We start from the raw sequence: 24,558 nt of genomic DNA, 5'->3' as shown, positions 1-24,558 counted from the left end.
GTCTGTGCTCTAGAGGGATAACCGGGCCTGGAGGCAGCACGACCTCCCCCAGACGATCCACAGCAGGCAGCCGGCACTCCAGTCCCCCAGGATGGGGGGCCTTGTTCATGGCAGTACCCCTAGGTCTGGGAACGACCTCCACCCTGCAGCGAGGACCCCACCCTGCATCGTTGGAAGATTCAGAGGCTGGTTTTCTTCTGAGGATGGAAACTCAGAACCTCGACATGGGAGGATGCAGCCTGGAGTGCTTCTAAAGGCTCCACGAATTTTGCATGGATCCCATCACATCCCTCATTGTGAAGGCCTTTCAGACGCGGCAGCCATCGTGCGTGGGACGCGGCGGGTCTCCACCTACCAGGTAGAAGGAACATGGGGTGGGCACATGACCCACGAGCCACCTTCAGGCTCTTTGCACACAGCTGTGTGACACAAATGAACAGGCACAGCAGTCAGGACACAAGGCAAGACCCCCCACTGGCTAGTGTTCCAGAACAGAATCCAGGCAGCCACCCCCCCCCCGCCACGGGGCTGGGGGAGGTCGGGGGATGGGGAGCGTTTGCACAAGCTCTTCGTACACGTGCGGCTGACGATCACCCCCACGTCCGTGCCTGGGAATCTGGCCCAGAGCCTGCCGGCATCAGGGCGCTGGTAATCCCCAGCTGCTCTCCTGACGCCACTCGGAGACGCTGTCCAAGGTGGAAAGGAGAGGGTCACTGTTTTCAAGGTCACACACCCCAAAGGGAGGTGCCGAACCGGAGGATGGAGACAGGCATTTGGGCCAAAGCCATCAGCAGTCAGTCACGCAGGTCAACGGGGGAGCACAAACCCATTCGTTTAGCACTTTTACTGAGCAACTACGAAGAACCCAGCAGCCCAGAGCGTCCGGGGAACCCAGCTCGTGAGAAACATCTCGATCCTTTCCTGGGCCTAATTGTAACAGGAAGAACTGGGCTTTTGGTGTCACACAGACGGAAAGAGGACTCCTGGATCGGCTAAACTATTAGCTGGTGGAGTCCGGGCAAGTTACTCCACGTCTCTGAGCCTCTGTTTCCTCATAAAACGGTCCCCGTGCCTGCCGCAGCTGGTGTCAGAAATGTGATGTCTGCAGATACCCAGCACTGGCCTGGGTCACAGGACTAGATCCATTCCTTGCGGACAAGAGCGTGACATGCAGACGCCAGGCCTTGTGCTGTGCTCTGCTCCCTGTGGGAAATACTCCAGGGATGGTCTACCCATGGCCGTCCTAAGGCACAGGGAAATCGCAGCAGGAGGCAGGCCAGGCCCCTCAGCTGCTTCTCCCAAAGCTTCCCCCAGAGGAGAAATTATCGCCTCAAGTGCCATTTCCTTCTCTGACAGCTGCCTGGATCCATAAGCAAGCCCACTGGCCGGGGCTCCAGGGGGCAGGAGGGGCTTGCGGGAGTGGGTTTGAACCTGACCAGTGACCTCCAGGGAGGAGGGGGTCATTCAGCCCTTCCTCCAGCTGGAAGGGAGGCTCCAGGCTCCGCAGGGGCATTTGGAGAAATCCAGTTCCTGGGAGCTGGGCCAGACCAGTGGGACCAGGCTGCCAGAATATCCCCTCAGTGCCCGAAGCAGGACAGGGCCAAAGGGAGACCCACACAGGGCCCTGGCTGGCAGGAGACCTGCTTCACATCAGAGGAGAAACAGCAACCCCTGAGCGAGTGTGTGAGTGTGTATGAGTGTATACGAATGGGGAACGGGTGTGGGTAAGGGAGCTACAGAACCTGGGTAAGGCCCTGTACCCCGCTATGCCTCTGTTTCCTCATCTATAAGATGGGGCTAATACTACCTACTTCCAAGAGTTGTCATGAAACGAAAATGTATTAATATTTATAATATGCTTAGAACAGGGCCTGGCACAAAACCACTGCTCTAGGTTTGCTGAATAAGTAAAAATAAGACACATGTGGGATTTCCCTGGCAGTCCAGTGGTTAGGACTCGCGCTTCCACTGCAGGGGCCGCGGGTTCGATCCCTGGTCAGGGAACTAAGATCCCGCATGCTGCGAGGCGCAGCCAAAAAAAAATAACAAAAGACACGTGTTATTACGTGCTTAGAACAGAGCTTGGCATATCGTAAACATGGATAGCTGGTGTTCTTGAATCCTCCCATTTGAACCAGGAGAAGCCGTGGATGCTGAGCCCCGTTCTAGGGACCCTTGAACAGGAGGGTCTCTACCTAGAGGGATTTGCCTCTATGAGTAGAGTTACCTCAAGCCTCCAAGTGCATGGGTGCATGTGTGTTCATACATACGCGTGACTCTCTTCACGTGCTTACCCAGAACCCGTCTGACATAGCTCTGAATTACGACGTCGGGGCCAGGCGAGTGGGCCACAGGGCTGAGGCTGCATTTCCATAGGAACCAGGTGAAGTGAGCTTTTGGTCGGCACAGGAAGCCAAAGAGAAAGAGCAGGGGAGAAGGGGTGGTAGGCTCATGCCCAGCTTGGTCCCCTGCCCTAAAGACAAAGCAGAGTGCGTGGAGCCTGATGGTGGAGGGCCCTTGTCACAGACATAGTCTCAGTAATATTACACTTTGAAACTCAAGTTCTCATAAAATAACAGACGCCTGGCATTGGCAAGAACCTGAGGTCCCTTCTACAGCAATCCTGAACGATCTCCATTCAGTCCCTGTTTCAATACTTCTAGGCATGGGGAACTCACTACTTTGCAAAAGGGCTCGCTCGTCTGTCAGAAAGTGAAACTTGCAAGAAAAACTCCTCTTTAGGTAATGAGTCAAACTCCACTTTCTGTTACCTTCTAAGTATCTGGTTATGGTTTTGTATTTTGGAGGAACTCAAAATAAGCCCTCTCTTTCTTCTACGTGACAGCTCTCCAACTATTTGGAGACAGTGACTGTAGCTCTCCTCTTTTCTGTGTCTCCTCTCCAAGCAACCACCAGCCCCCTTCCAGTCCCCTTCTCTGACCCGTCTCAAGCCCTCTCGCCGTGCAGGCCCCTCTCCTGGGGCCCTCACTTGTCCATCCACATCCTCCTTCAGGACTGAGCCCTGGAGAGGCCCCTCTGTAGTCAGGCCCTGCTGTAGGTTGAACTGTGCTCCCCAAAAGATATGTTGGAACCCTACTGCCCGGAACCTGTGAACATGACCTTATTTGGAAATCAGATCTTTGCAGATGTGATCAAGATAAGGGCACCCCGAGTTAGGGTGGGGCCCTAAATCCAGTACCTGGTCTCTTTATAAGAGAAAGCAGTGGGTGATTTGGACCCAGAGACACACAGGGGAGAAGGCCATGTGGTGACAGAGGCAGAGACTATAGTGATGTGGCCCCGGGTCAAGGAGAACCAGCAACCACCAGGAGCTAGGAAGAGGCATGGAAAGGATTCTCCCTCAGACTCCAGAAGGAATCAACCCTGATTTCGGTTTTTTGAGTCCCTGGATTGTGGTCATTTGTTATGGCAGCCACGGTACCGATCTAGGGCCTGAGCAAGGGTGGCTCAGTTGGCACCGTGTCCCGCGCCCCTCAACCCCTGCTGCCAAAGTCTTCATCTGTCATCCTGTCTCACTGGCAAGATCAAGCGGCCATTCACCCCGAGTTCCGGTCAGCAAGTATCCGTGGATTTTCCCACACCCCCAGTAAAGGCAGCCCAGCCGCTCACCGAGCACCTGCTGCCGGGGGTCTCCCGCCATCCTGGTGCCCCTCATCCGGCTCACTCTGGGCAGCCCAGTGCCCTTCCCGCACCCCATCTCATCCTGGGGCCCCGGGGCAGGCCCAGAACCTGCATTTTAGCAGGTTTCCCGGGTGGCTTCATCAGCCAGGTTGGGGGGCTCTGGGCTAGGTGATCTTGGCCCAGGACCCCAGGACAAGGGCCGACCTGGAGTGTGGACCCTCCCGACCTTGAGAGACTCCCTGGGGCACAGTTGGGTCTCCTGAGCCCCCCAGAGCTGGGGCACGCAACGCCAGGACAAGCCCTCAACTGCACCGGACACTTCTGGCAAAATCTCCTCTTCTGAACATAAACTGTCCCCACTCACCCTACTTTCTGTTCCTTTGAATGAACAGCAACAAAAAACATGATTTTGTGCCAAAGGTGGGGCTGAAGTTTCCCAGAGTCCAGTTTCCTGTCAGGCCTAGGTACAACGCGCAGGAGCGCTCCCTGTATGTGTGTGTGTGTGTGTGTGTGTGTGAGAGTGCACGTGTGTGCATACGTGTGTGTGTGTGTGTGTGTGTGTGTGTCCCCCTCCACATGCAGCCTGGGAAAGGGTGGAGAAGCTCACGGAAATTCTTTCTGGTGTCAGGAAGATGGAAAAACGGAAAATGGGCACATACACGTGCACGCACACACACACACGCACACCCCCCCTCCCCCACAGAGGGAAGGCCTGCCTTTCCTTTCGCCTCGAAGGATCTCTGGGCTTGGGAAACAAGACCGGATGTCAGGAATTCGAAGATCTGTCTTGAGCATCCTGGCAACCTCCATCGGTCCTTCTAGGTGTGAAAGGCGTTTCTCCAGTTTCTGCTGCGTATCCTGTTCCCACCCCACCCTGTTTCCTCCTCCGGGCTCCTTCAATCCCTGGGCCGCCTGCTCTGACCGCCACCCTTGCACTTGGCTGTGAACCATTTCCTCTGCACCACGCGCACGCGCACAGCGCTGGGGGAGCAGAGAGGGATGCTTTCTCTGCCGAGCGGAGGAAGGGGCTTCTCTTCCTGGTCCTGGGCCTCGTTCGGCCTCTGGCACAACTGCCACGGAGTTAGCAGCCAGCAGGGCCCTTCCCGTGGACCAGCTCTATCCCCCCCAGTGCCCCCACACCTGCCCAACACTGGGACACCTGGTCCCAGTACACGTCCTGTGCGCCAGCTCCAACCTGCGCATCCCCTCCAGAAGTTTCTCAGCCACCCAGTAAAGCTGCTGCTAGAGACCAACTCCATCCACACCCTCCGGCAAGAACTTTTTTTGCCACCAGCAGGCCACAGGTGTCTGCGGCAGCCACAGACTCTCCAACAAGTCCCGAGCCCAAGGTGAAGCAAGGGGGGGATGACACTCCGAGTTCCTCATTTCTTCTCATGTACCTTCCCTCAGCCCCGGAGGGAGTAGCTGCTTCTTTTGTGTGTGCGGTAAAATATCCATAACATAAAAGGTACCATTTTAACAATTTTCAGGTGTACATTTCAGTGGCATTAATACATTCACATTGTTGTGCAGCCATCACCACCATCCGTCTCCAGGACTTTGTCATCTTCCCAACTGAAGCTCTGTCCCCATTAAACACGAACTCCCCCTCCCGTTCCCCCAGCCCCTGGTGACCACTGTCACATGCATCTGCTCCGGATCCTGCTCTCCGTTCTTTTGGGTATATAACTAGAAGGGGAATCGCTGGATCATGTGGTAATTCTACGTTTAATTTTCTGAGGAACCACCAAACTGTTTTCCATAGAGGCTGCACCATTTGACATTCCCACCAGCGGCGCCCAGGGTTTCCAATTTCGCCACATTCTCCACAACATGTGTTACTTTCTGGGTTTCTTTTTGTTTTTGTTTTTGTTTTTATATAACAGCCATTCTAATGAGTGTGAGGTGGTATCTCATTGCAGTTTTGATTTGTGTTTCCCTAATGATTAGTGATGTTGAGCATCTTCCCATGTGCCTGTTGCATCTGTATGTCTTCTTTGGAGAAATGTCTGTTGAGGCTCTTTGCCACTTTTTTAATTGGGTTGTTTGGTTTTTTGTAATTGAGTTGTAGAAGTTTTTAATATATTCTGGATATGAATTCCTTATCAGATATATGATTTGCAAATATCTTCTCCCATTCTGTGGGTTACCTTTGCATTCTGTTGATAGCCATCTTGGAGTCACAGAAGTTTTAAATTTTGATGAAGCTCAATTTACCTATTTTTTATTTTGTTACTTGTGCTTTTCAGTGTCGTATACAAGAAATCACTGCCAGGGACTTCCCTCGTGGCGCAGTGGTTAAGAATCCGCCTGCCAGTGCAGGGGGACATGGGTTCGAGCCCTGGTTCGGGAAGATCCCACATGCCGCGGAGCAACTAAGCCCGTGCGCCACAACTACTGAGCCTGCGTGCCGCAACTACTGAAGCCTACGTGCCTAGAACCCGCGCTCCACAACAAGAGAAGCCACCGCAATGAGAAGCCCGCGCACCGCAACGAAGAGTAGCCCCTGCTCGCCGCAACTAGAGAAAGCCCGTGTGCAGCAACGAAGACCCAACGCAGCCAAAAATAAATAATAAAGAAAGAAAGAAAGAAAAAGAAAAAAGAAAAAAAGAAGTCACTGCCAAATGCAACGTTCCAAAGCTTTCCCCTACGATTTCTTCTAAAGTAGTTATTTCTCGTCTTTGCTGTTTCTATGTTCCTCAGAGTCCTCTTTCAACCCTTGCAGTAGTTAAACACCTTTTACCAGTTAATAATTCTTTATACTTCACTTTGCTCCTCAAATTACTGGTGTGGTTTCTGTTTCCTGCCTGGGCCCCGACTGATACACCAAGTAAGTAGAAGGAAGGAAGTAATGAAGATAAGAGCAGAAATCAAGGAAATGGAAAATAGAAGCAAAATAAAGCCAAAAGTTGGTTCTTTAAAAAGATCAACAGATCAACAAACTCATAGCAAGACTGATAAGAGAGAGAGGAAAAGAAATGAAGAATATAAATTACCGATATTAGGAATGAAGGGTTATCCCTAAGATCCTATAGATATTAAAATGATAATAAATATTATGAACAACTTTATATGGATAAATTCAACAACTTACATGAAACAGACAAATTCCTTCAAAATACAACTTACCAAAATTGATACAAGAGGAAGTAAAAAACTTGAATGGCTCTCTCTATATATTAAATAAATGTATATTTAAATTATATTTAATATATTTAATTAAATATTTATTTAATATATTTAATACATTTTTTTTTTTTGGCTGTGCTGTGCAGCTTGCGGGATCTTAGCTCGCCTACCAGGGATTGAACCTGGGCCCTCGGCAGTGAAAACACCGAGTCCTAAACACTGGACCGCCAGGGAATTCCCTAATACACATTTTTAAATTAATTTTGTAACTTAAAAAAAAAACTTTCCAAGAAGAAAACTCTAGGGAAAGATGGCTTCCTTGGTGACTTCTATCAAACATTTAAGGAAGGAAATAACACTAATCTTATGCAAACTTTTACAGAAAATAGGTAGGAAGGAGCACTTTGATCACCTTGAGGCCAAAATAACCCTGACCAAGACAATATCAAAACAAACTAACAGAAAATACCACACAAATATCCCTCATGAATCTATAGACACACAAAAAAAATCCTTAACAAAAAACTAGGCAAATCAAATCCAGCAATATATAAAAAGGAAGCTCAATAGATAAATTGAGTTTCCTGGACTTATTTCCTGGTGTAATATTCAAAAGTCAATCATTGTGGGACTTCCCTGGCGGTCCAGGGGTTAAGACCCTGTGCTTCCACTGCAGGGGGCACGGGTTCGATCACTGCTTGGGGAACTAGGATCCCTCATGCTGTGCGGCGCGGCCAAAAAAAAAAAAAAGTCAATCGTAATTCATCTTATTAATAGAATAAAGAAAAAAGTGATCATTTCAATAGATACAGAAAAAGTATTTACAAAAGTCAACACCCATTCTTATTAAAAACTCTGGAAAATTAGGGATAGAAGGGAATCTCCTCAGTTTGACAAAAGGCATATATGGAAAACCTATATTTAACATGATACTTTCTGGCACAAGGCAAGGATGTCCATGTACCACTTCTATTCAACATTGTACTGGCAGTTCTAGCTAGTGAAATAAGGCATGAAAAATAAAGGCATCAAGATCAGAAAGAAAGAAGTAAAACTGCCTATTTTCAGACAACATGGTTGTTCACTTAGTAAATCATAAAACATCTACAAAACAACTGCTAGACTAATAAATGAATTGGACAAGGTCATGGGATATAAGATTTATACACAAAAATCCACTGTATTTTTATATAATTTTTATATACTAGCAGCAAACAATTGAAAATGAAATTTAAAATATATATTCAATTTACAATAGCACCAAAAACAGTTAGAAATAAATTTAACTATTGACATGAAGATCTTTTCATTGAAAACTACAGAACAACATAATTCTGTAGAGATTAGGGAAATACAAAAAAAAACCTTAAAAAATGGAGACATACCATGTTTATAAGACTAGAAGACTCAATGTTATTAAAATGCCAATTCTCCCTAAATTGACCTATAGATTCAATGTAATCTCAATCAAAATTCACATAGCATTTTTGTAGAAGTTGATACTCTACTTCTAAAATTTATAAGGAAATTCAAAGGACCAAGAATACCCAAAGCAATGTTTTGGATATATTAGGAGATCTTATTTCAAAGCTTATTATAAAGCCACATTAATCAAGTTAGTGTGGTACTGGCAAAAGAATAGACAAAATACTAATAAAACACAAGAGTCCTGAAATAGAACCACATATACAAAATTAATTGATTTTCAACAACGGTGCCAAGGCAATTTAATGGGGTAAGAATGTCTTTTCAATAAATGGTTCTAGAACGACTGGATGTCCATACAGATAAAACAACAACAAAATGGACCTACATCATACCATACAGAAAAATTAATTCAAGGTGGTTTCTAAACCCAACATAAAAGCTCTAACTGTAAAACTTCTGGAAGAAATCATTGAAAATATCTTCGCCACTTGGGGGTAAGCGAAGCTTTCTTACAAAGAACACAAAAAGTGGTAACCACAAAGAAAGAACTTCGTTAAATTAAACTTAGTCAAAATTAAAATGACAAACTTTTGCTCACCAAAAGCTATATCATTAAGAAAAGAGTAGGCAAGCCACAGACTGGGAAAAAATATTTGCAATTCATGTATCTAACAAAAGACCAGTATCCAGAAAGAATAAGAACAAGTCAAACAACCCAATTTTAAAATGGGCAACAGGGTTTCCCTGGTGGTGCAGTGGTTAAGAATCCACCTGCCAATGCAGGGGACACAGGTTCAAGCCCTGGTCCGGGAAGATCCCACATGCCGCGGAGCAACTAAGCCCGTGCGCCACAACTACTGAGCCTGCGCTTTAGAGCCCACGAGCCACAACTACTGAAGCCCGCGTGCCTAGAGCCCGTGCTCCGCAACAAGAGAAGCCACTGCAATGAGAAGCCCGTGCACCGCAACGAAGAGTAGCCCCCGCTCACTGCAACTAGAGAAAGCCCACGTGCAGCAACGAAGACCCAACTCAGCCATAAATTAATCAATTAGTTAATTTTAAAAAAAGGAATAAGATTGTCAGAGCTGCAAGGGATTTTAAAAAAATAAAATAAAATGGGCAACAGATTTGAAAAGACATTTCACAAAGGAAAATATACAAAAAGCCAATAAGAACATGAAAATGTGTTCAACAGCATGAGTCATCAGACAAATGCAAATTGAAGCCAGAATGAGATGGCCACACACCCACCAGAGTGACTACATTATGAAAGAGACAGCACCGAACGTTGGTGGGGAGGCAGAGCAACCAGAACGCTCAGACGTTGCTGGTGGGAGTGTAAAACGATACAGTCACTTGGAGAAAAGAGCTAGCAGTTTCTGACAAATCTAAGCAGATACCTATTCTCTGGCTCAACAATTCTACTCCTTGGTATCTACACAAGAGAAATGGAAGCATATGTCCACAAAACCTTGTACAAGAATCTTTATTCATGACACCCCCAAAATGGAAACAGCCAGGGGCCCACGAACAGAAGGGCTAAAAAAAAAAACCCCAGAGAAAGTTCATGCAATGAACACTACACAGCAATCATGGAACAACTACTGTTACCTGTGGCAACAATGGGTACATCTGAAAAACATATACATAATCAAACTGGCAAAATTCGTTTATAGTAGAAAAAAATCAGAAATTTGGTTGCTCCCGGGGCAGTGGAGGCAGACACCGACCGGGAAAGGGCATGCGGGGGTGATGGTGACGTGCTACACTCTGATAGGAGCCGGGATACAGAGAGCGGTACCCTTAAGATCTGTGCGTTTCAGGGTTACATACATCTTACCTCAAAGAAAGAAAAAGAACCATAAACAAATACTGGCCTCTGGTTAGGGAGAGGCAAGCTGAAGTGTTTACGGGGTAATGTGGACTGATGCCAGCAACTGATTTTGAAACGCATCCGAAACAACCACACGGAGTGTTGGTGGCTAGAGGGAGGGGCGAGTGAGGAAGCAGACAGCAGAATGTGCACCGCAGAATCAAGGTGGTGGGCGTGGGAGTGTTCACACCGTGATCTTTCCTGTGTGTTTGAAAGTTTTCATAGTAAAAAGTCGGGAAATTTTAAAAGAGACTGAGATATATCAACCAGAAACAGAGAAGAAAGAAGAGGTGGCCGGAGACCCCCTCCCCGAAGCCCTGAGCTCTCAAACCTCCCTGGCTTGGCCCGGTTTAGGACCACCCCGGGCGAGGTCTGCAGTGCTCCAGCCCCGGTGCCAGGGGAGGTGCCGTCCTCACCTATTTCCCGTGCTCCCCACCTGCCACTTCCGTCGCTGGAGCAGATGCAGTGAGTGGAAATAACACCTGGGCAGCCTCTTCCCACAAATTCAACGAAAATGAAAACCCAGCAGGCACTGGGCTCTTGAGGGCCTGCACCGCCACCTCCTGGAGGAAAGGCTTCCTGCACCTGAATTCCTGCCCCTTTTGGGGTTCGGCTTCACCGCGGTCCCCTCGCTCCCTTCCAAGGCTCAGCCAGGCCCCAGCTGCAGTAAATCTGCGGGTGAGATGCATGGAAGATGCACGTCTCCAGAACCCGGGCCCCTCTGTCCACACCTCCTCAGAGGGATGCGTGCTCCCCTTCCACTCCCAGCTGCTCTCTACAAGCTGGGGGGGTGGCGAGGGCTACAAGGCATTCCTGGAGATATGCCCCCCCAAACACACGTCACAGAGGCACAGCCCAAGACCACCCTCTCCAGGTGGTGAACAAGCCCCCAGCCCGCAATCACCTCCAGCCCCTTCCCTCTCCCTCGGACACGGCGACATCAGGATTAGGACACTCTAAAGACCCTTGAACTTGGAAAAACATGGAAAACAGTCATTCTAAAGCTATAGTTCTTTAGTTATTATCAGATAACAATATACCGACATCTCCCAGGGCGGGCATGGCTGAGGGCCCTACATCCTGGGATGGAATACGCCACCTGGAGAAGAAACCTGGGCCCCGGGGGGAGGGACAAGCCGGCCAGAGCTGAGCTGGGCGGATGGTGGGGGACAAAGTCCAGACTGAGGGCTGCCCACTGTGGACATCAGGGGCAACAGGGCCAGAGAAGGACACGGGCCTGAGCAGAGCCACGGAAAGGGAGACCTCAGGCCGTGCACTGAGCCCCTGTGCTGACGGTCACACCTGTACTGCCCCCACCAGATGCCCCGCAGGTGGTTGAGCATCTTGCTGTCTGAGTAGCAAGCAGGGCTCTTGGGGCTTTGACCAAAACGTCCCCTCTGTGGGGTGGGGTGTCCTGTCAGAGAAGCTCCTGAATCCCCTTTGTCCCCAAGTCCCACCCAGCCTTCTCCAGGTGAGCAGAAACAGTGCCAGGAAAGGCCAGAGGGAGAATCCGGGACAGGCTGCCCAAGGGCCAACTTCAAGGTGCCCTGGAAACAGGGGCTGGAGGAGAGCATCTCAGGCCACTCCAGCGGGAGGGGAGGGTCGGTCCCCTGACCCATGAGCCACGTCACAGTCACACCTCCCCAGAACCACCTCTTCTCTGACACCCGAGCCCTGGAGGCTGCAGCCAGCAGAGCAGGCCAGGTGCCCAGGCTCCCTGGGCAGCTCCTTCCTGCTGCACCAGCTCTGGATGCGGGGCAGGGCCAGGCTCTGTGCGGAGGGGCCGCAGGCTCGAGGGAGCGGCCGGAGCGGGAGAAGAAGATGCTTGGCACACACGGGCACTCAAAACGGCACGTGCGTCCCGGACTTCCCTGTACCTGCCTCCCTGGGTGGCCAGGGACACGGAGGGGACACAGTGGACCCCGGGGAGCAGCGGAGGGTCTGAAGGCGAAGAGGCAGGAGGTAGGGAGAGCAGCCGGAAGGGCCAGTCTGGGCCAGAGGAGAGGGTTGGCCCCAGAGGGGAGAGAAGGAATGCAGAGGCCAGCGAGTAGAGGAGGCACAAAGGGAGCCCCAGTGGGACCTGGGGCTGGGACAGAGCGGGCGGGGAGGAGCCGCAGCCCAAGGTCACACAGGCTCAGCCCCCAGCCCTGCCTGCCTGGCCACCTCGCTCCTCCTGCCCCAGGAACCGGGCACCAGGCCAGAATACCCGGGGCTCGGCTACCGCTCCGTTATGGGAAGAGGCTCTGACTCACCCCAGCTCTGAGGGCCAGTGGGATGCCCTGGAAAACATTCCGTACTTCCATGCCTCCCCCAGAGTCAGGGGCCCAGAGCTGGGGAGAAACCTGAGGCTCAGAGGGACCGGTGGGATGGGACGGTGTCCTCAGACACACTGGCCACCACCCCACGTGGGGGCATGAGCAGGCATGTGTGATATCCCTGCCAGAGAGTCAGGACCCAGGAGATACAAAGCGAGGAGGCCCAGAGTCATGCTTCCCCTGAGGCCGTCCGCTCCTCGGGTCACCTTCCCAGGACTCAGGCCACCCCACCCTCGGCCAAGCATGCACCAAACCACAGCCTCTGCGCTCAGAGGCTGCAAGCACTCCCTCCTAAAGATAGCAGCCCACGGGGCAGGACTGGGCAGGACTGGGCAGGGCTGGGCAAGGCTGGCCAACACGTCAGGGTGTCCAGCGGCCTCTTCAACCACCAGGGTCCACCCAGCAATCAGAGGTCCTCCCTCTCCAACTGCATAGAGTGACGGTGATGGCCACCCCTCCAGGCCCCCCTGCTTCTCCTCCCTGCCTGCTACAGGCGAGTCTCAGCAGCCACGGGGCACTCAGGTCCTGCCACTTTCTCCACCCATCACACCAAGGAAAGAAACGAACCCTCACCAGGGCCTCCGAGGCCTGGCATGACCTGGCCCCGCCTATCTTGCTGGTCTCAGACTTGCCCCTCTCCTCCAACAATGCAGTCCAGCCACTTGCACCTCCGTGATGTTCTAACCTCAGGGCCTTTGCGCTTGCTGTTCCCTTTGCCTGAATGTCCTTCCTCTGGATCTTGACCTGTCAGGTCCTTCTGGCCACGTAAGTTTCAGCTCAATGTCACCCCCTCAAGGAAGGTGTCCATTGATACACACCCACACACACACACACACCTACTAACAATCACATCACATCACCTGTTCTTAACTTCTTCATCTAAAGTCATCAATTGATGTGTTTATTGGTTAGCTGTCTGACATCTAGTTCAGACTGCCAGCCCCAAAGGAGCAGGGACTGGCTCCTCCTCACTGTAGGTCAAGAACCTAGGACATGGCTGCACGTAGTATGACCTCAATAAATATTTGCCAGATAATTGGGACAACAGGTGTCTAGTGGTCCTGCGAACAGCCACCCGGAGACATCATGACCTGAGGTGAACTCAAAGCGGAGGACAGAGATAGAGGTCACTGATTGTTCACACTTGCTGGTGGGAGGGAGAATCAGGACCATGCAGAGGAACGGGCTCTGGGCGCGTGGGCTCCTGCCACGGAGAGCTGGGCGGCTCTTCACACCCACCTGCTCCAGCAGACAGGCCCAGCCCAAAAGCATTTTCAGAGCTGGTTTCAGAGCTGGTGCCTCTTTGCTAATTTCCAAGGGGTGTGTTGTTTCGTTTATTCAGCTTTGCTCAAGTCAGAGTTTCCGCATTTGCTAAAAAGAAAAAAAAAAAAAGGGAATTCCCTGGTGGCGCAGTAGTTAAGAATCCCCCTGCCAATGCAGGGCACACGGGTTCGATCCCTGGTCCAGGAAGATCCCACACGCCGTGGAGCAACTAAGCCTGCACGCCACAACTACTGAGCCCACGCACAGCAACTACTGAAGCCCGCGCACCTAGAGCCCGTGCTCCTCAACAAGAGAAGCCACCGCAATGAGAAGCCCGCGCACCGCAACAAAGAGTAGCCCGCACTCGCTGCAACGAAGACCCAACGCAGCCAAAAATAAATAAATACATACATACGTACATACCTTAAAAAGAAAAAAGAAAGAAAAGAAAAAAAAAAGAGGGAGGGAAGATCAGAAGATCTAAGGCAGGTCCCAAGCCCGCAGGCAGAGAGGGGTCTCCAGGAGCTGAAATCTGCGTTGCTATCTGTCCTGAGTTCATACGAGGCCTGGGGCCCAAAACAGTCTCCAAACATGGGCCTCTGGTTAAGAGGAAATTTCCCCAGTTTCTCCGTTGGGTCCCACCCCCACCCCGCGCCCAGCCCAAGGGGAGCAGAATTGACATGAGGGCGGTGAAGGCGGGACGGTGGTCCAGGGGACTTTGGGCAAGGCAGTTTAGGTGGTAGCTTCCGGACAGAGGTTTGTGCCCGGATGGGAAGGGAGACAATGGGGATGACCAGCTCCAAGCAGGAGGCAAACAGAGTCTGGGATCGCAGAAGCAAAGAGGGAGAATGGGGCTGGAGGAGGCTTCCTGAGATGGAGCATGGAGACAGACCAACAGACACTGACACACAGACAGCCAGTCTCACACGCAGGCCGGGCAGTGAAACCACTGAGAATAGGAGGCCCACCTGACAGTGGATGCCAGGAGACCCCAGGCTGGCCTCCTCGTCAGTCCAGACTGACACAGGCCTGGGCTGCCCCGGGCAGAGCACTTGTCCAGCCATGCCCAGGGCCGGAGCTGAGGCTCCCTGGCCAACCTGAGGGGATGGTCAAGGCCAGCCCAACTCAGGATTTCCCCACTTCCTGCCACCCCACCCAGTGAAGCCAGCCTGGGTGTGAAAAAAAAAAATCAAGAGCCCAGGACGAGAACTTGGAGCCTAATCTCACACCATGTACAAAAGTTAACTCAAAATGGATCAAAGGCCTAAATGCAAGAGCTAAAACTGTAAAACTCTTAGAAAGAAACATAGGGGAAAAGCTTTGTGACGTTGGGTGTGATACTAAAAGCACAGGCACTAAAAGAAAAAATAGATAAATTGAGCTTCATCAAAGTGCAAAACTTTTGTGCATCAAAGGAGACTCACAACAGAATGAAAAGGAAACACACGGAATGGGAGAAAATATTTCGAAATCATATGTCTGATGAGGAATTAATATCCAGAATATGTTTAAAAAAACTTCTACAACTCAATCACACACACACACAAAAACCCAATTTAAAAATTGACAAAGGACTTGAATAGACGTTTCTCCAAAGAAGACATCTAGATGCCAACAGGCACATGGGAAATACTCAACATCACTAATCATTAGGGAAACGCAAATCAAAACTGCAATGAGACACCACCTCACACTTATTAGAACGGCTGTTATATATATATTAAAAAAAATAACAAAAAATAACATGTGTTGAGAACGATGTGGAGAAATTAGAACCCATGGCCACTGCTGGTGGGAATGTAAAATGGTATAGTTGCAGTGACAAGCAGTACGGTGGTTCCCCCCAAAATTAAACATAGAACTACCATATGGTCCAGCAATTCTGCTTCTGGGTATATACCCAAAATATTTGAAAGCAAGGATTCAAGCAAATACCTATACATACATGTTTAGGGCAGCAATTTTCATAATAGCCAAAAGGTGGAAACAACCAAAATGTCTACCCATAGATCAATGGATAAACAAAATGTGGTCTATCATATAATGGAATATTATTCTGCCTTAAACAGGAGGAGACTCTGACACAACATGGAGGAACCATGAAGTCATTAAGTGAAATAAGCCAGTCACAAAAAAGACAAATTTGCATGATTCCGCATATATGAGGAAACTGGAATAGTCAAATTCATAGAGACAGAAAGCAGAAGGGTGTTTGCCAGGGTCGGGTCAGAGGGGGGAAAGAGGAGGTAGTGTTTAATGGAGTTTCACTTTGGGAAGATGAAAAAGTTCCGGAGATGGATGGATGGTTGCACAACTATGTGAACGCACTTAATGCCACTGAACTGTACACCTAAAAGTTATAGAAAAGGTACATTTTATATCATATGATATCGCTTACATGTGGAATCTAAAAAAAATAGGACAAATGAACTTATTTACAAAACAGAAATAGAGTCACAGATGTAGAAAACAAACTTATGGTTACCAGGGGGGAAACGGGGGAAAGGATAAATTAGGAGATTGGGATTGACATATACACACTACTATACATAAAATAGATAACTAATAAGGGCCTACTGTATAGCACAGGGAACTCTACTCAGCACTCTGTAATGGACTATATGGGAAAAGAATCTAAAAAATAGTGGATATGTGTATATATATAACTGATTCACTTTGCTGTACACCTGAAACTAATACAACATTGTAAATCAACTACACTCCAATAAAATTTTTTTTTAAAAAGGTACATTTTATGTTGTGTACATTTTACCACAATTTTTTAAAAAAGAGTCCAGAGCCCCAGGCACCCCAGGTCCTTGTAGTACAGAACGGCTGCAGTGACCACTCACGAGCGGCTCAGGACAGTCCCAATCTCACACTATGATGTTACTGAAGACGGTTCTTTAATGCATAACAATGTGATTGTCATGCCATTCCTTAGTAGGACTTTACATAGAAATAAATCCTCTAATCAGGAAAAGTTTTGGACAGACCAATTTGGAGCTCAAAGAAAAAAAATTACAAGGCACCAGGCGAAGGTGCCCTTATCGGGCAGGCTGACCCAGGTACCAAAGCCCTCCATCCTAGGTCCACTCTGTCCCCAGGGCCTGCCCCAGGCCTCACCCCCACCAGCGGGGAACACAAGGCAACTCCAGCAAGAAGGTGCCTGGAAGGGGGATGGGCAGGCTCCTGCAGTTCTCATGGGGCTGAGCTTCCCACAGCTCACCAGGGGTAGGGGACCCAATGGCAAAGGCTAGTGGCCAGAGTGGGGGACGGCAAGTGATCTTGGGACATGGAATCATCCTGTGCATCCAGGATGCATGGGGACTGGAGTGGGTTGAATGGTGCCCCCCCCCCCCACAAATTCATGTTCACCTGGAATCTGTGGATGTGGACCTATTTGGAAAAAGGGTCTTGCAGATGTCATTAGGATAAGGCTCTAGAATTTTGGTCGTCCTGGATTATCCGAGTGGGCCCTTAATCCAGGAACAAGTGTCCTTATAAGAGAGAAGCAGAGGGAGATTTGAGACACAGAAGAAGGCTGTGTGACAACAGAGGCAGAGACTGGAGAGAGGCCTCCACCAGCCAAGGATGCCAAGGAGTGCCGGCTGCCGCCAGAAGCCAGGAGAGAGGCCTGGAAAGCATGCTCCCTCAGGGCCTCCTGAAGGAAGCAAGCCTCGGACACCCTGAATTTGGACTTCTGGCCTCCAGAGCTGGGAGAGGTTCAACTGCTGCCGTTGTAAGCTCCCCAAGCGGTGGTACTTGGTTACAGCAGCCCCGGGAAACCAAGGCCCTCGTCAGTCAGAGGTGGAAGAGGAAGAGGGCCAGGAGGGCCTTGGGCCAAGCTTCTCATCTTGGAGACGAGGAGAGTGAAGCTCTGGCAAAGAGGGTCCAGGAAGCTGATGACCGCAGCGTCCGTCCAGGCCAAGAGTATGACATGCCCGGGGACCCAGAGACAAGAGGGTAGAGCAGAGTGAGGACAGAGGCACGCCTCCCACGGTGGGGCCTGTCCAGCTCCCTGCCCGCCCCATGACCGTGACACAGGACCCCCCCCCCCACCCCCGAGCAGAGTGCCAGCTCTCTCCTCCCAGGTGCAGCACCAACCTTCCTGACCGAGCGGAGAAACGTCCACATTCTCTGCAGACAACTCACCACGTGGCCCTTCCCACCCTCCCCGAGGCCCAGCTGAGCTAAGTCACGGCCCCCCAGTGGAAAGTTCCCTTCCTGGAGAGTCTCCCTGCTGAAACACAAGCACTTGGAACAAGATAAAACTGCTTGATTTGTAAAAGCCACAAAGCCAGTCCAGAACAAGGAAAAAAGGCCGACCCTTGGCTGGAAGGAGCGGCCTGTGTCTCAGCGGCCAGTCACTGCTCCGTGACTCATCCCCGCCCTGCTGACGAGCCCTCCGGCATCTTCCCAGGGCAAGGCCGCAGCCTCGAGAGGGCTGGAGGCTGCCTGACTGCAGAAGAGGACCCAGGGCCCACGTCCCAAACCAGGTGGGAGCCAGGTGCTCGCGAGAGACGGAGGAGGGAGATCTGAGGTCTCCTGAGGCCGCCCTCACCTGCCCCAAGCCCCCTCCTCACCAGCCCCTCCTGGACAGCTGCTGGGCAGCGGCCAAGAGTCAGCCAGACACGCCTTGAATGCCAGCCCAGTGGCTGTGACAGCCACTTCTGGAAACTGGCGGGTGGGGCGTCTGGCCAGACAGGCCCCCGTCCACACACGCTCGGCATCCTGGCCCCCAGCCCCACCTCCGCCCGGTGCGGACTGAGGCAGCCACAACTGTCTTACGGTGTCACAAAGGGGCAGTGCCCTTGAGAAGCAGGCCCGCAGCCGGCGGGGGTCCCCAGAACAGGCTCAGAAGCCCACTGGCTGTGGGGACGCGGCCTCGGGGCTGTGCTGATCTAACTCCCTCCCTTTACAGGTTGGAAACTGAGCCCAGGGCTGCAGAGCGAGACTTGCTCGAGGTGCCAGCTGGGACGGGGTGGAATTCGCTTCCCCAGGGACTGCTTCAGCTCTGAGTTACAAGTAAAGACCAAGGTCAAGGTCTAACCAGGTTTGAGAAACATGGGGAGACAGCTTGGGGACATCTCTCTTCTGGAACCAGTTTCTAACCGAGCTTTGAAAGAAGTAAGTATTTTTTAATGAAAGTGCATCCAAATGAGGATTTCACAGAAAGCACCAATTTTTCCTCGGGCACATCCTGGGAGAAGGTCCCTACTTCACCCCTCGTTGTGCTGTCCTCGGCGGAGGGCGTGGTGCTCAACACTGTTATAAAGGCACAAAGCGGACTGTTCGTTCAGCTCATGAAAAGCTCCTCAAGTTTGCTTAGCCCAGGAGGTTCCAAGACGTTGCCACCGCTTCTGATTCCCCAAGGACCCCCTCCCAGCCTCTGTGCCCTGGCTCTCTGGTCCCCTGGTGGTCACCCAGCTGGGCCTTGGCTTGGTCATCTGTTAAATGAAGGCTGGGCCGGAGGCCCCTGGCAGCCAGGCCAATGGAGTAACCATCCTCCCTGGTCCCACAGCCTGCAGCCCTTGCCAGCCGAAGAGCAGGGCGCCCTGGCTCACGCCCCGTGCACCCCAGCTGGCCCGCGTCACTGAGCTCAAACACACGAGATGCGGTTCCACCAGCCGTGCCTTCCGCCGGTCTCCGTGGCTGCCCCACCTCCTGTGGTCAGTCGCGGTGCCCACTTGTGTGCCCTGCAGCACAGATGTGCACGTGCACACAGGCACCCCGCCAGCTGCTCCCCTGCCCGTGGCTGCCCCATCAGCCCTGACATCACATTGGGATCTGATCTGCCCTGGAGCAGCAGGCAAGGGGCTGTCTTCAGAGGAGCCACTGACATGCGCCTTCCTTCCCTCTGGCCTCTTGGGGAGCCCCCCCTGCAACGCACACAGCGGCAAACAACAGACCAAGCCAGTGGCACTCGGGGAGCGACATTCTTATCCTCACTTTGACCCAGGGGTCATCTTGGAGCACCTGAAGCCCAGAGGCTGATGCCCCAGGACGTCTCAGGCCTGCACAGTGTACCCCAGCACCTGGCTTGAGGGGTGTGCCGTAAGCAGCAGGCCCCGTAATGAATGGGAATTATTCGTGATGATGTCAGATGCTGACACAGGACGCCAAGCCCGAGAAAGAGGGGCTTCTAACCGGGGTGACTTAGGAGGGGCGGCCTCTTTTCTCTCCACTGCTTGGTTCTTGCTCCGATGGGTCTGAGCCCGCTCCAAAGTGACCCACTTGGCCTGGATCCCACACAGGGTGCGGGGACCGATCCAGGGACCTGGAAGGTCCCTCCAGCCCAAGGACCAGCCATCTGCCCTCACTCCTTGCCCCAACGTGACATTCTGATGTTCTGATCAGTGATTCTGCCCCAGAATCTGAGCAGAGCCCACAGCTCCGATCTTTCTGTCCTAAATCATCCCATCCAACCGTGGATGATCATCGCTACCCCCTCTCTGTCCACGGTGCCCAGGTGAGTACAGGACCCGAATGACACCAGCACCTCCAAGTGGGAGTCACCTTGGTCAACTCCCCCAAGCTTCTGGCAGAATAGAATAAGCTCTCTCCGCTGTACGTGTGCATACGCGCACGTGCACACACACACACACACACACACGCATTTGCACATCTTGTCTGGGCACCGGGAGTTCCCGGCCCCGTAATCAACACCCGGGAAGGCACCGACATGCTATTTCAGGGAGGAGACCAAGGCGGCCTTGAAGACGGACTTTGGCTGGCAGCAAACAAACAAACCACACAGTGGACAAACAAACCACAGTCGGCATCCCGGTGCCACCACCCCGGACCCCAACGCCAGAAGCAGGACCCCCACCCTTTCCCAGACTTCGGCGCCCACAGTCTCAGCATTCAGGGCCGTCTTAAGATGCAAAAGTGGCACATTGGGAAATGAAAGAGAAATAGTGAGGGGACGGAGAGCCGAGTTTAAATAAAAGCCCAATTTAGCGAAGCTTCACTTTTGGAACATGACGTCCCAGGACCTCAGAACAGTCAAGAGGAAAAGAAATATGTCCACAAAAATGAGTCAAAGTGACCCTCGGGTGCTTATTTCCCGAAGCATAAAGAAAGCTGTGAGTTAAGGGGAAGGGTCAGCCGGGGGAGGAGGGCCGCTTGCCTACCTGTGATCCGGTCTCTCTCCATCACTACGGATATATTTAGCAGCAGGCGGGAGTCCCGGCGTCCCCCTTTCCAGAGGCGTCCTCCCCTTTCTCACCCCGTCGCCCTCCCTCTTTCTGCCTCCTCTCCTCCTCCTCCAAAAACACTCTTTGTCTGGTCTAATTTCTTCAATCTGTTGCAATCACGAATGCATCCAAATTACCACATTTCCATGTGCTGATCATATGTTTGTGCTCCAAACTGAAGTAGCATTGTCTCTTGGAATCGGGAGGGGAAAGGCAGCGAAGGAGAGAAATAAAAGAAGAGGCGGGAGCAAGGGCCGGACGTGGGCCTTGAAAGGCTCCTGCGGTCCCCAGGGTCCTCCGGGCCGAGGACCGGCCGGCGGGGCTTTGTGCGGTGGCTCCAGAGGTGCGGCGTGCGGCGGCTTCCGGTGCCTTCTCTCCACCCCCTCCAGCCCCTCCGCCCAGGCTCGTCTCGCTGCTCCTTTTTAATATCCACTTGGAGAAGCTTAACTTAGCCTCTTGGAAACCAGCTCACAGAATCAAATTCCTGGAGACTTCCAGAGTCTTTCATTTCCCCCGGCCCGCGATGCTGCGATTTCCTTTGGTTGGAGCGTTTGAAAATCCTGGTTCCTGCCTGATCGCCTTCCCTACCCTCCACCTCTGCCGGCCCTTCACTCCCACCCTGACCCGGCCGGAAGGAGGGGCAGTCGCGCCCCAGGCAGGGGCCGAGGGAAGGTTCAGGAACACCTGCCTGGGATGAGCCCGGAGAAGTCACCCCTGCAGACGCCCGGGTGTCCCGTCTGCCTGCGGAGACAGAGGCAGCTGGCCGTCCCACCCCGGCCGAGAGGGGAGCGCGGGATGGAGACTTCCTGGAAGAGTCCTACCACTCACTCATGAGTCAGTGAGTCTCCAGCTGTCCCCTGGGAGGGAGCGCAGCTTCTCACCACCGATTTCCCCAGACTCAGCGCCTCTCTGGGAGGGGACACGGGGCCTGGCCGGGCTGGGGGCCCAGCACTGCTCCCTGCTATTCACCTGGGGTCCCGGGACTGCTCAGCTGGCAACTCGGGGGTGGAGGGGGACAGCACGTGGTCAGAGCGAGGGCTGGGGGGCACCCCCTCTGCCCTTTAAGCTTCGTTCACCGCAAGGGTTCAGACTGGCAGCCCTCTGCCCAAGACACAGAAGCAGGTTTTGTATGCCTAACTGACCCTGTCTAAAGAAAATGTGTATTTGTGCCCATGTTGAAAACGAGCAATTTCACCGAGAACTCCAGATTTTCCTCTTCTCTCGGAAAAGGGAGGGCATATAGCCACAGGGAATGAGCCTTCCTGCCTGGCCCAAGGGGCTGCCTCGAAGAGTGCTACCCTCTTCAGATGAAACTGCGTTTTCTGGATTGCTGTGGTCCCCACGCCCCGTCACTCATTTTCATTATCTGCCAGCCCCTCCTCCAGGTGACCTCTGAGTTTACAGTCCTGCCCTACAGGGCCACATGAGCCACATGTCAACACAAGAGAGCCATGCACACTTCTCTGCTGGATGTCACAAAGTCCCCGCCCCCTCCTGCCCAGGGCAGGATCCCAAATGCAGTCTCCTAGGTAGCAAGGGCATCTTCTCGGGGGTTGGGGGGTGACACCTTCTGGGAGACACCAAATAGCAACACCCCACCCCCAGCAGAGTCTGGAGGACAGCTCCAAAGGTGGCCGCCTGCCCAGTGGCAGAAGGTGGGCACTGTGGTAGGCTGAACAATGGCCCCAAAGATCTCACACCCTAATCCCTGGATCCTGTAAACGGGACCTTATTTGGAGAAAAAGTCGTTGCAGGACCTTATTTGGAGAAAAAGTCGTTGCAGGTGGGATTAAGTGAAGGATCTTGAGACAGGAGATTATCCTGAATCAGGGGGTTGGGAGGGTCCTAAATGCCATCACGTGTACTCACATAGAGGGGGGCAGAGGGAGATCTGACAGAGAGAGAGACAGAGAGAGAAGGGGATGTACAGACGGAGCGGAGAGAGATGTGAAGAGGCTGGCCTTGAAGAGTGGAGTGATGCGGCCACAAGCCCAGGAAGCCTGGCAGCCCGCAGAAGCTGGAGCAGGCAGGGAACAGCTTCTCCCCTAGAGCTCCCCAGGGGCCCGGCCCTGCCGAGACTTGGATTTCAGACTTCGGGCCTCCAGAACTGTGAGAGAATAAATTTCTGTTGATTTAAGCCCCCAAGTTTGTGGTAATTTGTTACATCAGCCACAGAACACTCAAACAGACACCACAGACAGACGTAAGAGCCAGGGCTCCCTGTACGATGTTTTCTGGTGATTATATTTCATTCTAACACATTACATTAAGCCAACCACCAACAATTAAGTTAGAACAATGGGAATCTTGGAGGTTTTTTGATTTGTTTAATCTCTTTTCTGATTTTGAAAAAAATATTCCTTATTGTTTTTCTCTGATTATAAACGTACTATATGTTCATTGTATTAGATTTAGAAACTACAGAAGACGTATGAAAAAAGAAACCCCTTTAATGCCACAGGGCACTCTTCGACACCAATTCCCGCTGCGGTAAGCAGGCCCAAGAAAGCCCCACGAGGCGGCAGACGGGGCCAGCGGGGGGGACGGCTGGACCAGGACGAGGAGCCCAGCCGTGGCCTCAGCCACCCTGACCACCTGCTTCAGGTGCCGGCTGCACACGCTGTGGATTTTGTCGCTGTGCTGGTGCAGCTGCTGAGCACAGCTTGACCCTCGGTTTTTCCCTGGCATAGTCTGGCTCAGTGTCCATTCCCCAACCATGCCTAAAACTCCAAGCATTCTGGCCCAAGCGGGGGATAATTTGAAACCGAAAACCTGGCAGCACCGATTGGCTCCGATGGGGCCGTGTTAGTCATGAGCCGAGAAGAGGCCAGGCGCAGAGGTGGGGTGAGGCCAGGCAGTGGGAGAAGGGGGCGGCCGACCCCCACTGCTCACTGAGTCCTGGCCTCAGCACCGGCCACTCAGGGGGCAACTGGCCAGGTCAGGGCTCCCCACGTGGCTTCTCCTTCTAGCAGAACACGACAGGGCTCTGTGGTTATGAAAAACTTTGTCCTGGTCTTTGATTTCACCAAGCATATTAGCATAGTAAACCAGTGAGCAGCCCCAGTGAGGGGGCTGGCTTTTGAACTCAGCACATCCCCAAATTGACCAACGCCTTATGCCCTGGGGAGGCAGGACCCGACCCCGGGGCCACAGTTCTGGGGAACTCTGCTTGTGCCAGCCAGCAAGCCCCAGCTCCCAGCCACCGGAGCCTGCCCACGTCCTGGGATGGGGACCGTTGCCCAGCAGCCCCTTCCAGACAATTCTAAAGGCAGTATCTCTACCCTTGACCCCCACAGACCTGTACCTGTGATCTGCATATTCCCAGCCACGTTCTTTCTGACGTCACCATCACCAGCGAGGGGCCCAGTGCAGGGTAAGGAGGAAGAGGGAGGCCTGCTTTATCTTTAAAGACACTGCTATGCCCCTTTCCACGAAGTGCGTGTGCACGCCCCAGCACCTGGCTGGGAGGGGACAAAAAAGAGGCAATCCTAGTGACCCCTGAACTCCCATCACAAGCCAGGAGGCCTGGGCTGGCCCAGCCATGCGGAAAGGGGGCAAGCGCTCCAGGTGAATCTGACACAGGCAGCGGAGGCCTCAGGAAGGGGTTGACAAGAGGGGCACAGCCTTGTTCCTGGGATACATTCTGGGGAGGGGACTGTGAGGAGGCAGGGGAAGAGGGATTCGGCTGAAAACACTTTCTGAGGCTTTG

General features: G+C 52.3%; 1 protein-coding gene across 1 annotated transcript in view; it reads right to left on the bottom strand.

Moving 5' to 3' along the window:
- The window catches only part of SEPTIN9 (septin 9), a 140,719-nt gene extending 119,069 nt beyond the window's left edge, over positions 1 to 21,650 (bottom strand). Inside the window, exon 1 of the mRNA XM_068531710.1 lies at positions 20,787 to 21,650. Within this exon, the coding sequence (XP_068387811.1) occupies positions 20,787 to 20,808 (22 nt within the window). The 5' untranslated portion in view covers positions 20,809 to 21,650. The remainder of the gene's footprint in view (positions 1 to 20,786) is intronic.
- Positions 21,651 to 24,558: the final 2,908 nt, after the last annotated feature.

This window comes from Eschrichtius robustus, chromosome 20 (genome assembly GCF_028021215.1).
Source record: "Eschrichtius robustus isolate mEscRob2 chromosome 20, mEscRob2.pri, whole genome shotgun sequence".
Taxonomy (NCBI): Eukaryota; Metazoa; Chordata; class Mammalia; order Artiodactyla; family Eschrichtiidae; genus Eschrichtius; species Eschrichtius robustus.
Note: the sequence above shows the minus strand (reverse complement) of the source record. Positions and strands in the feature narration are given on the sequence as shown.